The sequence below is a fragment of the Sus scrofa genome, chromosome X (assembly GCF_000003025.6).
Source record: "Sus scrofa isolate TJ Tabasco breed Duroc chromosome X, Sscrofa11.1, whole genome shotgun sequence".
Taxonomy (NCBI): Eukaryota; Metazoa; Chordata; class Mammalia; order Artiodactyla; family Suidae; genus Sus; species Sus scrofa.
In genome coordinates this window covers 98,154,141-98,168,322 of record NC_010461.5, presented here as the reverse complement: position 1 = coordinate 98,168,322, position 14,182 = coordinate 98,154,141, and the positions used below count along the sequence as shown (strand labels likewise).

General features: G+C 51.4%; 1 protein-coding gene across 1 annotated transcript; it reads right to left on the bottom strand.

The window, feature by feature from the left end:
• SOWAHD (sosondowah ankyrin repeat domain family member D) lies at positions 9,515-13,886 on the bottom strand. Its single transcript, XM_003135343.5, has one exon. The coding sequence runs from the start codon at positions 11,043-11,045 to the stop codon at positions 10,077-10,079; it is 969 nt and encodes a 322-aa protein (XP_003135391.2). The 5' UTR covers positions 11,046-13,886; the 3' UTR covers positions 9,515-10,076.

Genomic DNA, 14,182 nt, shown 5'->3' with positions numbered 1-14,182 from the left:
AAACGTCTGAGTCTGGAGCAGAACTTCTTGCTCGGCCCTGGAATAAATCTTTCTCTGCTCCAAACTGCAATATTTCAGTTTGTTTGTGGGTCGGGCCCACAAACTTGGGTTCAGTTACATGACCTTGACAGCTTTGAGAGGTACTGCTCAAATATTTTGTTGTAGGATATCCCTCTATTGGATTTTGTTTGATGTTTTTCTCATTGTCAGACCAAGGTTATATGTTTTCAGAAGGAAGATCACAGAAGTAAAGTGCCGTTCTTATCAAATCATTTCAAGGGTACGTACTCTCATTATGATTTGTCATCGTTGACCCTGACCTTGATCAACTGGCTTAAGTAGTGTTGGTCAGGTTACTCCACTGTACATTTACTGTGTTTTTCCCCTTTCTGACTACAATCTTTATTGGTTTTTTTTTTTTTTTTTTGGTCTTTTGTCTTTTTAGGGCCACACTCACGGCATATGGAAGTTCCCAGGCTAGGGATCTAGCCTGGCCTACACCACAGTCACAGCAACAAGGGATCAGAGCCGCGTCTGCGACCTACACCACAGCTCACAGCAACACCAGATCCTTAACCCATTGAGTAAGGCCAGGGATCAAACCCGCAACCTCATGCTTCCTAGTCGGATTTGTTAACCACTGAGCCAGGATGGGAAATCCCAGTCTTTATTGCTGTTGTTGGTTTTCGGCTGAGCCCATGGCATGTGGAAGTTTCTGGGCCAGGGATTGAACCCACACCACAGTTGCAACCTGAGCTACAGCAGTGACAATACCAAGTCCTTAACCCACTGAGCCACCAGGGAACACCCTGACTATACTCTTTGTAAGGACTATGCAGCTCTCCTAAGTGGGGAGTTACGCTCCCCCTCTTTAACTCTTCCAGAGAAGAGTATCTGCATAAATTAATTGCAATTTTTCTGCGTGGGAGATTTGTCTCTTCTTCCTGTTTATTTATTCTATAATTTCTTTATATCAAAATGGACTTACCAATATTTATTGTATACTTTATGGTATAATCCAGTACTTCCCCAGCCCAGAATCAGCCATTTCTCCAAGGAAACAAGGACCCTTGGTTCTTTTTATTGGAGAATGGTATTAGAAAACACTATCTGGGGAGTTCCTATTGTGGCTCAGCAGTAATGAATGTGGCTAGCATCCATGAGGATGCAGGTTCGATTCTTGGCCTCTGTCAGTGGGTTAGGGATCCGGCATTGCCGTGAGCTGTGGTGTAGGTCACAGACGTGGCTCAGGTCTGGCGTTGCTGGGGCTGTGGCGTAGGTTGGCAGTTGCAGCTCTGATTGGACCCTTAGCCTGGGAACTTCCATATGCCGCCGGGCCGGTGCGGCCCTAAAAGACAAGAGAAAAAAAACAAAAACCAAAAAACCCACTATCTGGGCATTAGTTATGTTCAATCTGAATAAACTTTCATTCAGTCACAAATTTATTATCTTGGAGTGACATAGTTGCTTTTTGTAAGGAGTCAGGGTTCACCCAGAGAGCAGGACGGGTAGGAGATACATACGCAGAGATCTACTGCAAGGAACTGGCTTCTGGGATCATTCGGACTGACTAGGCACATTGGGAATTCCTAGGGCAATTCTTCAGGAATTCTGCCTTCAAGAAGGCAGACAGGACCTCACAGACACGGGCTGTCTACTGGCTGAAGCTGCTGCCCACGGGCAGAATTTCTTTTCTTGGGAGAGCCTCAACCCTGCTTTTAGGGCTGCGGGCAACTGATTAAATCAGGCCCATCCAGGTTATCCGAGATAATCTCCTTTACTTAAAATGAGCTCACTATGGGCTTTAATTACATCTGCAAAATACCTTGACTGAAACACCTAGATGAGTGTTTGAGTAACTGGGGATGGTAGCCTAGCCAGGCTGACATATCAAAAAGACCATCACACCTGCAAAATGTTCTGAATCCAAGAGCACCTTATCTGTACATTTTCTGGATTACTGAGGAGGACTGCTTTATGAACCCCACCTTTTAGTCTATAACCTATTTAGGATGCATCCATCAGTAAACTTCTCTGCCCTCTGTACCAGAGATGCTAAATGCTATGATCTGGTCGCCCCGACCCAGGGCCCCCATGGGAACACCATTTATCACCCTGCAGGGATCTCACAGGGATGCTTCCAGGCCTCTGAGGCCTGGAAGGAGCCTTATCTCCACAGGCAGGGACCTCATTTCTCTAGTTCTTTTAATTCCTCTGTCAACTTTCTATTTATGGACTCCTTCCTCCTTCCCAGGCTGCAGGCTGCCCCTCCTCACTGCCATCAGCCCGCCTCTCCTGACAACCAGCTTTGCTTCGTGAAGAGAGCTGAAAGGGACAGGTTGCGCACAGGTCACCATGGGAACAAACCTTGGCTCTACAGGTCTCTCTGTCCTTGTCCTTGAGACTGAGACAAGCGTGAGATAGAAAACAGACCAACCAAAGGCATTATGCAAAATGAATCCTCATATTTCTGCACTGGTATTGGGGGGGTGTCAAGGATAAATAAGAATTGATATTTTGTTTGTTTTTGCTTTTTAGGGCCACGCCCAGGGCATATGTAAGTTCCCAGGCTAGGGGTCAAATTGGAGCTACAGCTGCCAGCCTACGCCACAGCCACAGCAACGCAGGATCTGAGCCGTATTTGCGACTTACACCACAGCTCACGGCAACACCGGATCTTTAACCCACTGAGCGAGGCCAGGGATTGAACTCGTGTCCTCATGGATCCTAGCTGGGTTTGTTAACTGCTAAGCCACGAAGGGAACTCCAGAATTGGTATTCTTTTGTCTTTTTTGTTGTTTTTTTGTCTTTTTAGGGCCACACTCACAGCATATGGAAGTTCCCAGGCTAGGGGTTGAATCAGAGCTGCAGCTGCTGGCCTGCCCACAGCCACAGCAACTCGGGATCTGAGCCGCATCTGCAACCTATACCACAGCTCATGGCAACACTGGATCCTTAACCCACTGATGGAGGCCAGAGATCTAACCCGAATCCTCATGGATACTAGTCGGCTTCGTTACCACTGAACTACAACAGGAACTCTTGTTTTGTCTTTTTAGGGCCACATCTGTGGCATGGAAGTTTCCAGCTATGGGTCAAATCGGAGCTGCAGCTGCTGGCCTACACCACAACCACAGCAACACCAGCTCCAAGCTGAATCTGTGACCTAACCGCAGGTTGGGACAACACTGGATCCTTGACCCCCTGAGATCCTTAACCCACTGAGTCCTCACAGAGACATCAGGTTCTTAATCTACTGAGCCACAATGGGATCTCTTGTTTTTGTTTTTTATTTTTTATTTATTTTTGGACATAGCCACAGGATGTGGAAGTTCCTGGGCTAGGGATTGAACCTGTGTCTAGACAAAGGCCTGAGCCACTACAGTCAGATTTTTTTTTTTTGATAGGCAAGAAGTAAATTTATTAAGATAGGATGCTTGTGAGAGATGCAAGCTGGCAGGCAAGGAGACTCTGCCCTGCAGTCAGATTCTTAACCCACTGTGCCATGGCAGGAACCCTAGGCAGAACACTCTTTGACATAAATTGCAGCAATATTTTTTTTTGATCTGTCTCCTAGAGTAATGAAAATAAAAACAAAAATAAATAAATGGGACCTAATTAAACTTAAAAACAAAGGAAACCATAAACAAAATGAAAAGACAACCTATGGGCTGGGAGAAAATATTTGCGAATGATGCTACTGATGAGGGATTAATTCCCAAAGTATATAAATAGCTCATACGGCTCAATATAAAAAAAAAAACAAACAAACAGGGAGTTCCTATTGTGGCTCAGCAGGTTAAGAACCTGACTAGTATCCATGAGGATGTAGGTTCAATCCCTGGCCTCACTCAATGGGTTAAGGATCCGGTGCTGCCATGAGCTGTGGTGTATGTTACAGATGCAGCTTGGATCTGGCATTGCTGTGGCTGTGAGGTAGGCCAGCAGCTGCAGCTCCAATTCAACCCCTAGCCCGGGAAATTCCACATGCTGCAGGTATAGCCCTAAAAAAAGCAAAAAAATGGGGGCAGACGAGCTAAATAGACATTTTTCCAAAGAAGACATACAGATGGCCAACAGGCACATGAAAAGATGCTCAGTATTGCCAATTATTAGAGAAATGCAAATCAGAACTACAATGAGATATCACCTCACACCAGTCAGAATGGCCATCATCAAAAAGTCTACAAACAGGGAGTTCCCATTGTGCAGGCATATGGAGGTTCCCAGGCTAGGGGTCGAATTGGAGCTACAGCTGCCAGCCACAGCCATAGCCACAACCACAGCCACGCCAGATCCAAGCTGAGTCTGCGACCTACACCACAGCTCACGGCAATGCCGGATCCTTAACCCACTGAGCAAGGCCAGGGATCGAACCTGCAACCTCATGGTTCCTAGTCAGATTCTTTTCCACTGCGCCATGACAGGAACTCCCCCTTTGCTCATTTTAAAAAACCAGGTTGTTTATATTTTTGTTGTTGAGTTGTAGAAGTTCTTTATATATTCTGTATACTAGAACCTTATGAAATATACGTTTATAAATATTTTCTCCCATTTTGTGGGTTGTCTTTTTACTTTTTTGGTAGTTTCCTTTCAAGCCACAAAGCTTTTAATTTTAATGAAGTCCAATTTATTCTTTGGGTTTCTCGTGCTTTTGATGTGGTTCCACTGCCAATTGATAGATACTTATTGAGCACTTTCCATCTACCAGGAACTAGGGAATATGTGGGTGAATAAGACAGACTTGGTCCTTGCCCTCATGGAATTTAAACCTAGTGGGGGTAGGGGAGATATTAATCTAATAACTGCATGAATAATTGCTCAAGTGTGAGAAGGATTAGAAAAGGTGCAGCTCTAACCTTGTCTGAAGGTCAGGGGAGACTTCATTTGAAGTCTGAGTGGCATTGGAAGGATGAGTGGGAGTGGGCCAGGTGAAAGAGGGCAAGGAATAGAGGGAAGAGCATTTCTGGACAGGGAACAGCATGTAGGGAATCCCAGAGCTCAGGAGGCAAGGATGGTGTGGCTGGCACAGAGTGAGGGACCGGAAGTGGGGAAGGGATGGCGTGACTCAGGGAGAGGATGTAGAGAGACCTTTCCAGGACTTCAACCTGGTAAGTGCCAGCAGTTAAAGCCACAGGAGGTTGAGAAGAGCGTTTCATGGAGGAGGAAGTAGCCCGCATTGGCCAGTGCTGCCGAGAAGTGAACAAAGGTAGAAACTTGCATTCGGTGGGTGGGAGGCCATCACAGGAGACCTGCGTGGAAGCAAATGTGCTGGGATGATGGAGGCAGGAACCAGAATGCAGAGGGGAGGTCAAGAGGGGAGGAAACAGAGATGTGAGGGGAGGAGACCTCCCTTTGGAAAGCTTGGCTGGGACGTGTCTGTCATCCAAAGAGCTTGGCTCCCAGTAGGCATGCAACAAAACTTTATTGCCCAGAACTAAACCGAGGGTGCTCTCCAAGTACGGGAGAGGGCAAGAGATGGAATCAGGCTTTGGGAGGAGGCGGGCTTGAGAGCCGTAGTTACATCTTCTTTCTTTTCTTTTCATTTTTTTTTTTTTTTTTTAGGGCCGCACCTGCAGCATATGGAAGTTCCCAGGCTAGGGGTCGAATTGAAGCTGCAGCTGCTGGCCTCCACTACAGCCAGATCCACACCATACCTGAGCTGCATCTGCGACCTACACCACAGCTCACGGCCACGCCAGATCCCTGACCCACTGAGCGAGGCCAGGGATCGAACCCACATCCTCATGGATACTAGTCGGCCGCTTCAGCCACCACGGGAACTCCCTGAGTTACATCTTGAAAGGAGACAAGCATGCGCCTTGCCCTTCGTTAAAATGAAGGGAGAGTAGGAAGACAGGGAGGCTGGGTGTGGAATGCAGGGTATGTTGGCTGGGGTAGGACGAGGCATTTCTATAGATAAGAAGGTCTGGAAATGAAGGGACCTGTATGCTCTGATTCTCTTCAGAGGATTTCAGGTTTAGCTCTGACTCCAGTTTATGACTTTATCTGGAAATCAGATCTAAGCTATTTAATACTTGGTGGGCCCTGACTTATTAGGTGGCTTCTTTTCCTTCTTCTGTGGGCTAAGAACGAGATAAGTCAGCTTCTTTTGATTGTGTCTAACGTACAAGTGTGTAGGTTGGGAAGAACATCAGCAGAAGAACCACTATCTCCTTTGAGGAGCAGCCACCCCCGCCCCCAATCTGGCACAGAGGGAAAATCATTCGCCACCAACGTGGACACATTTTCGAGATGGAAGAATGCAAGTAACCACAAGGTCCCTCCTAGGCTACCCCGCAGAAAAGATCATTTCACCGCAAGAGCCGCCCGAGTAGCTTTCAATTTTTCTAAGCAAGAATTTATTTGTTGATAAATTCTTTAATAGATTTGTTAATAAATACATTCTCTGTTATTTTCCACGTGTCCAGCAGCGTTGCTAGGTATTGCCGATTTTATATATATATATATATATGTATTTTTGTTGTTGTTGTTGTTTGTTTGTTTAGGGCTGCACCTGCTGCATATGGAGGTTCCCAGGCTAGGGCTCCAATCGGAGCTACAGCTGCTGGCCTACACCAGAGCCATAGAATCGCCAGATCCTTAACCCACTGAGCGAGGCCAGGGATGGAAACTGCAACCTCATAGTTCCTAGTCAGATTCGTTTCTGCTGTGCCACGATGGGAACTCTGCAGATGTCTTTTCTCAAATCATCAGAACAAGCCTGCAGTGGAGCGTCTACAGTTCCCGTGTTACTGTTGAAGAAACTGCAACTCAGGGAGGTGAGTGATTTGCTCAAGGTCGCTAATCAGTGGCAGGTTTGGAACCCAGGTTAGGCTGAGCCCAGCGGTTTGGGGGATCTTGCTCTGGGGGCCACTGTGTGCCCCTGCTGCTCCGTCTGAGATGAAGGCAAGGGGGTGGCGGAGAGAGGTTCCAACCCAGCTTCACCTGAGCACCTTTGCTCTTGGCCAGCTTGCACCTGCCTCCGAGGTAAGCTTCATTTGATCAAAGGCTGTGGAGAAGGGGGAAAACCGCAGGGCTTTCCTTGAAGTGTTTCTTTTCAAATGCTTTGCCTGTATGGTGCATTTCCCCTCAGATGTTTCCCTTGATGCAGCCATCCTCCACGTGACTGGAAGAGTGACTTTTCTTCTTTTTTTTTTGTCTTTTTAGGGCCACACCTGTGGCATATGGAGGTTCCCAGGCTGGGGGTCGAATTGGAGCTGTAGCTGCCGGCCTATGCCACAGCCGTAGCAAGGCCAGATCTGAGCTGGGTCTTCGACCTACACCACAGCTCACGGCAATGCAGGATCCCCGGCCCACTGATCGAGGCCAGGGATCATGGATACTACTTAAGATTCTTTTCCGCTGTGCCACACTGGGAACTCCCTGGAAGAGTGATTTTTCTAAAATCTCATCATGCTACTTCTCACACACCACCCCCCCGCCCTGCTTAGAAGCCTTCCATGATGGTACCCAGCTAACTCTAGGTTAATACCTCTGTTTCTCCTTCGGCATGACATAGGAGACCCGTAGTGATTGGGACCCCCATCTGCTTCTCCAGAGGTACCATTAATTACTCGCCAGCTCCCACCTTCCTGCCAAACCAGCTGACTTCCACCTCCTGGCACTTGCTATATGCACCCACATGTACTCCAGTGGCTCTGTCAGAGGGCCCCTTCCCCGTCTCCACTGACCAGCTCCCACTCACCCCTCCAGCTTTCCATCAGATGGAATCTTCCTCCTCAGAGAGACTTTCCCTGCACCTTTTGGCCTGGGTTGGGCCCTCCTCCCCAGCCCCCATGCTTACTCGTCACAGCCCTGCTTCTCCTTTTTGGGGCCGCCTGGCCAACTCGAACGCAGCTCTGCATCATCTGCTTAACTCTGCTGTGCTCCCCTGGAAAGACGTTTCTCAGGGAATTTGTTCTTTCTCTTGGGGTGAGCATACCAGTCTTGCCTCGAAAAGCATACCAGAAATGCCAATGGCTTGATGGTAGGCACACAGAGTTTTCAGCATGGGAGTCTGTCCCCTGCAGCCAAACCTCAATTTTACATGGAGGAGGTAGGCTAGGCAATATCACATGATGGGAAAAATCTGTGGGGAAAGAGTAGCTGACTACAGGCAAAACTTGAGAAAGCTGCTTTCGAATCTTCCAGCTGACTTGGTTTTTGTTTTGGAAAGAGCAGGGCAGATGCTCCTCTTAAGTCTCCAAATCTGCTCAGAGCTAAGTTGCTTAGGTTTAAATTTTTCCTGGCAAGAGGGGACTACTTTTGCAAGTGTCCTTTAAATGTTGGGCCGAGGCACATGGCAATCCCCCCTCCAAGCCAGGAGCCCGCAGACTCAGCCCTGTGGCAGGAAGGCCCAGCCCTGGCAGCCTTCAGCAAGCCCAACCCATCTCAGCAGCTGTCAAGGGAGGGGTTGTGGAGCAGAAACCGCAGTCCTGCATCAGTTAGCCAATTTACATCTATGAAATGGGTATGAAGGTGGAGGAGGGTTATGTCAGATGCTGATGCCAAATGCCACAAGCCAGGAACTGCTCACCCTCCCACTTCAAACATCAAAGTTCATTTAGAAGAAGAAAAAGGAAATGCCACATGACACTCTGTAAATATGTTTAAGGTGTAGTTCCTAGAGAATGGGACCGGCTGAAAATCAGTAGAAGGATTTGGAGCACTTTCATGGATGAGGAGAATCTAATGGGTTATTCAGGGAAGGGGGGACTGTTTTGAGCACAGAAGGGACAAACAGGCATGCCAGGCAGATGGACCCCTGGCTGGATGGGCTCAGGGTGGTGTCTCTGGGTTGTGTTCTATGGTGACTCGGTTCCTCCCTGGCATTCAAAGACGGGCATGGGAGGGCTGGGGACACAACGGTCCATTGCAAGGGCTACCCAAGCCTCCAGGGATGCAGTGCTATTTTGAAAATATGCTGTGCTTGAAGGCAGCATGGATTTCCAGCCACCAACTGCTTCTCCCTCCTTTCAGCTCGAGTCAACCCTCCTGGATTCTACTCAATTCATATTCTTTTTGAATGGTAGCAATTTTCCAAACTACCACTTATATATTAAATGCAATTAAAAGAAACCCACAGTGCTGATGATTAAAGTCCTATCTTGGAAAAAAGTGCCGGGGGTGTGTCTTATTGGAGGGCAGAAGTCAAGGTGAATTATATGACTCACCAGGAAATATTAGAAATATACATTTGGAGGCTTTTTCTTTTTCCTTCTGCTCTGTGCCCTGCAGACAGCTTCTCTGGGATGAGACTCAGTAGGAGGCCGGACCTAGATGCCAAAGAGCCCGAGAGACAGGTCAACTGTGTGTCTCTACTCAGTGCCAAAGTCAAAGTAGCTCTTTCGCTGTACGGCTTGGCTACTTGCTCTGAGAATGAGGTCCAGAGCCTGTTCTGGATCACTAGTTTTCGACCATGGGTTGATGACCTCTTCGCTGCAAACATAGGGAGCCTCCCCCTCTGGTGGTTAATTAAAAAAAAAAAAAAGTCACTCAAAGGACAGCTTTGTCATGTGAAAGGAAAACATATCCCACTTTAATATGCTTAAGAAGTCATTTGTGATACATCAGAAACAGTACTGGTAAGGCCTGGTCATCTCTGGAGCAGGTTGCCAGGGGCTGGCTGCCCCCACACAAAGTGACCCGTTAAGTGCCAAGTCAGGCCGGCCTGAGGTTAGGAGCTTCCTCTGCATCAGTGGTTTACAATCTTAACTCATTCTTCTAGCAAATGTTTCCTAATAAACCCAGAGCTTCCGCCTGCCCAGAAATGGCTGCTGGAAGCTTCACGTTCCCTCTCCCGGGAAGGACCATGCTCCTCTCCCAACTCCTTAGTCCTGAAGTTTGGGGATTCGGCGCCAGGAGGGCTCGGTCTTTGCTTTGTCTCGGTTAGGGATGCCTTGGCCCTCGCGTCTCCTGGCTGGTGTCTGTAGGAGCCCTGAGACAGGTGCCTAACACCGAACCCGAGGTGGTTGGCTCCTGGCAGGCCCACGACTGCGGCTCCAGTGGGACCCCGGACCACGGGCCTCGCCGTGGCGTCGCGGTCCCTCCACGCTCTCCAGTCTCTGTCGCCTTCAACGGTCCTGGAAGAAGGGGAACATATGGCGGAGAAAGCCTTGAACTTGCGCCATCCGGCTGCCCATAGAGTCCTTCTTGGCGGGCGCTGCCGCCGCTCTGGCCGTCGTCTCCGTGGCTGGCGCGCCCACTGCGCTCGGGGCGCGTCTCAGTGTCCACGCAGCGCCGCCGCCGCTGCTGTTGTTGTTGGCGTTGTTACGCTCGCTGCCGCCGCCGCCGCCACCGCCGGTCTCCCAGTCCTCAGCCCCCGACAGCTCCCGCAGGCTCCAGGGTGCCTCGGGCCGCAGGTAGTGACAGGCTCGGTGGCCGCTGTGGTCGCGGCGCGTGGGGTCGGCCCCCAAGGCGCCCACCAGCACCTTGATCACCATGTCGTGGCCCTGCAGGGCCGCCAGGTGGAGCGGTGTGAGGCCGCCGCTACCCGGGGCGCTCACGTCGAGCTGTAGCCCCTGGCGCTGGGCGAAGTCGTGCACCAGGATGATCTCCTCGTGGCGCCCGTGCTTGGCCAGCCAGTGCAGCACCGTGTAGCCCGTGATCGGGTCGCCCCGCAGCAGCAGCCCTGGCTCGGCTTTCAGCAACTCCTGCAGCGCCTCAAAGCGGCCCTCGGCGGCCGCCAGTATCCACGCGTGCTCCCGGGGCTCCAGGCACAGCCCGCTACCGCCTGGTCCGTTCGGCCCGCTAGGGGACGGTTCCTCCGAGCGCTCCTCCGACGGCCACCCGGCGGGAGCCGCCCCCTGCAGCCCTAGCAGCTCCCGCAGCCCTTCCCGCCGCCGTCCCGAGCCCGTGGCCGAGAGCATCAGCGAGCCGTGGAACGGGGGCTCCCGGGAGGCGGCGGCGTTGCCCCGGTACCTGCCCAGGCTGCCGGTGTCCGCTCTCGAGGGGCGGGGCTGCGGGGCGCTCCGCAGGTTCAGCGCGGTCGGTGCGAGGGAGGCCTTGGGCGTCCGCTTTGCGGCCCCTTGGGGCTCGGCCATGGTCCTGCAGTTGCCGCCGCGGCGGTTCCAGTGTCTAGCGTTCGTTGCCCTTCCCGGGCCCCACCGGGAGAGGAACTGGCGCTGGCGTTGGGGAAGGAAGCGGGCTTGAGCAACTGGGCTCGGAAGGGAGGGAGCGAAGGAGGAGAGAAGAGGAGGGGAGAGCGAGCGAGCCGAGGGAGGGCCCCGCACTGGCGGTGCCGGGAGGGAGGGAGGGAGGGGACGCGGGGGGGGGGCTTAGGCCAAGTCCCCAGGGCGACCTCGCTCCCACCCCGAAGTACTGCCAGCCGCCGCCTCCTCTCCCTCGGGTCGCGGGCGGCCCCGCCCCAAACAGCCAGGTGAGCTGGGCGGCCCCGCCTCCCGCACGGCGTGGGCAACCTGGGGGCGGGCGCGGGGCGGGCCGCGAGCTGGCCCCGAGCGCCGCCTGCAGCAGCCCAGCTGCTGCGGCCGCGGGGTTCTCAGCATCCCCGCAGCTTCTGGGGTGAAAAGGCTCCAGGGCGCCCCCTCCGTGGGGGGCTGAGCTCGGCTTCCAGCCAAGGCGTCCCGGAGCGCAAACCTACAGCTCGGGGCGCTAGCTCCCCGCCCTTTCCTTCGCCCTTCCCTCGTATCTCCTTAGGAGTCTCCCTGCACTTTGTCCCCGAGCCGCCTTTGTCCCGCGCCTCGCATTCACGGAGGCGGCCAGGCTACCCCATGTGACTCGGGCTCGCTTGCACTGCCCTTTGTGCGGCCTTGACCCTTCTCGAAGCGCCCGCTCGGAGTTGCCTGGGATTCCTGCAGAGAAACTCAGGGAAAGGGTCCAGGCAGACGCCCTTCCAGGGAACAGAGGAACAGCCCTGCTTCCCCGCGGCTCCTTGCTCTGCTCTCTGCTCTCTTCTCTTACCTTTCCCAGCTTAGCTTGAAGAAGCAGGTACTGGTGAATCTGTCTTTGGCCGCCAACACCCTGCCCTCTTCAGAGATGCACCCCGTTCTCTCCCTGAGTGACCTGCTGACTTCTGTGAATTCAGAGTTGCAGGGCTTTTAAAAGAGGAGGTTATTTTTATTCCTGACATTGGCCTCCTCATTGCTCTTTGCTTCTCTCAATAAAATGGTAGTTCTTTGCTTCCCGCCCCCACCCCATGTTAGAGTTCAGTCAGTGAACAAAGGGGAGCCATAGAAGATTCTTGAGCCAGAGAGGAACAGCCATGATTACAGCGGTCTTTAGGAAGATGATTATGGGAGGGGTAGAGGCAGAAAGCCAGGAGACTGTTCTAGGCTAGGGGAAATGGGGGCCTCAGGCCAAGTCGGCCCACTCCCGCTGGGTCCGATCATGATGGAAGTTACCAGAGGCTTTTCTCCCTTCACCCTCACACATCAGGAATCAGTCCCAAATAGCTGGAGCTTTCCTTCAAGACAGCCTATACATTTGTAATCCCTTTTTCGACCATTTTTTAAATGTGCCAGATGCTGTGCTAGGTACTTTATACATGTTCATTCTAGTAACCTTCCCAAGGAGCTCAAGAGCTAAGTATCATTACTATCCTCACTTTGCAGAGAGGTTAGGCCACTCGCCCAAGGTCACCCAGGGGGAAGTAGCAGACAGGTCTGTGTGACACCATAGCCTTTGTTCTGGCACAGAGGATCTGGCGTTCAAGCCAAGCTTATCAACTGACAATCACTCACACAAGCCCCAGATTCCAGCTAAATGGATGGACTCGTGCTAACCTGAGCATATCGTGCCCTCCTTTACCTAGAGGCTCCTTCCTCATGGCTTCTATTTGGTGAAGTTCTTCCCTGTGCCCTTCAAGGTTGGCCTCAGTGGCCACCTTCTCCAGTAACCGTCTTCTGATGACCTCAGCCCAGCGGGATCCCTCACCATCTGGTTGTGTCCCTCCTTTGGCCCCCAGACCAGACTGCCTTGTGTTGTATTTCTGTCCATTGATTCTGAACTGTCATTTGAACTGAACTCTTTGATGACTATGTCATATGACCCTTGAGCACCTAGTAGATGTGTTACCTCGTTCTGGTGTGGCAGCCTGGAGAAATGTAATTGTGTGCATGAGTGGCTGCGGTGGGGACGGGGACATTGTATGTGTCCCGGGTTGGGGGAGGTGTCCGCGGCCAGAACCTCCTCAATGCCCCACTCCCGCATCCCTGCCTCAGACTGAATGTGCAGGACACCAAAAGCAACTCATAGACTCGGTCAATTAGTAAAAGAAAAAAACCAAAAGGTGAGCAAGGGGTTGCTTCCTGGGGCTGACTAGCCAAAGCCACCTCCTGGCCTTTGCTGACTCCTCAGAGACCAGGCCCAGGCCCAGAGTGGGCCCCAAGCTTTAGGGCTTTCATTTTCAAAATGAACCCTGACTGACAAGCAGCTACTTCCGTTGCTCTGGAAACTCCCCTCCGCAACCCCAAATCTGTAAACACCAAACCACACACATGCACACACACTTCCAGAATATGCGAACAGCTGCCGCAATATTTTTTTTTTAATCAAAATGCCAGCATGGAGAACACAGGATGGAAGAACACTTGGACTATTAATTTTCCTCGCCGCTAAGCAGGCAGTTCCCGTCCCTATCAGGACTAATAATATCTCTGGTTCCAGTTCAAAGACCACAAAGGCAGTCGCCTGGCTCGATCCACAGACCCAGGATGCACGTGCCTTCACTTAACTGTTGCCAGAGACCAAAGTCATGGTGCCTCCCTAGCAACTCGTTTCATCTTGACTTAGCAAGTGCTTTGTAGAGGTCACCAGTTGCATACACTTTTCCCCAGAGCCAAGGCACCCATCTCTATTTCCGTAGAGAGGGCCTGTGGACAAAGAATGTTGCCTCCCATTCCAGTGAACAACCAATGTCGCCTGCCATCAAGCCATCAGCCACTGCAGCCACCGCCCCCCAACCCCAGTGCGCCCTGAGGGGAATTCAGGACGGAGAGAAACAGGATACTGGCCCTAGATAGTTTAGATGCATATCTAAGGAGTAATTTTGATGAGCCCAGACTGGCATTTTCTCATGCAGAGAAAAGCACTGAAATCATTAACACGAGATGTCTATTTTCTGTGATTAGCAGTAATGTTTGATGCTCTGTTCGAATATATATTGTTTTTTTTTTTTCTCTTGCCAACACTCCATATATCCTGGCTCCTCCCCTACCTGTTT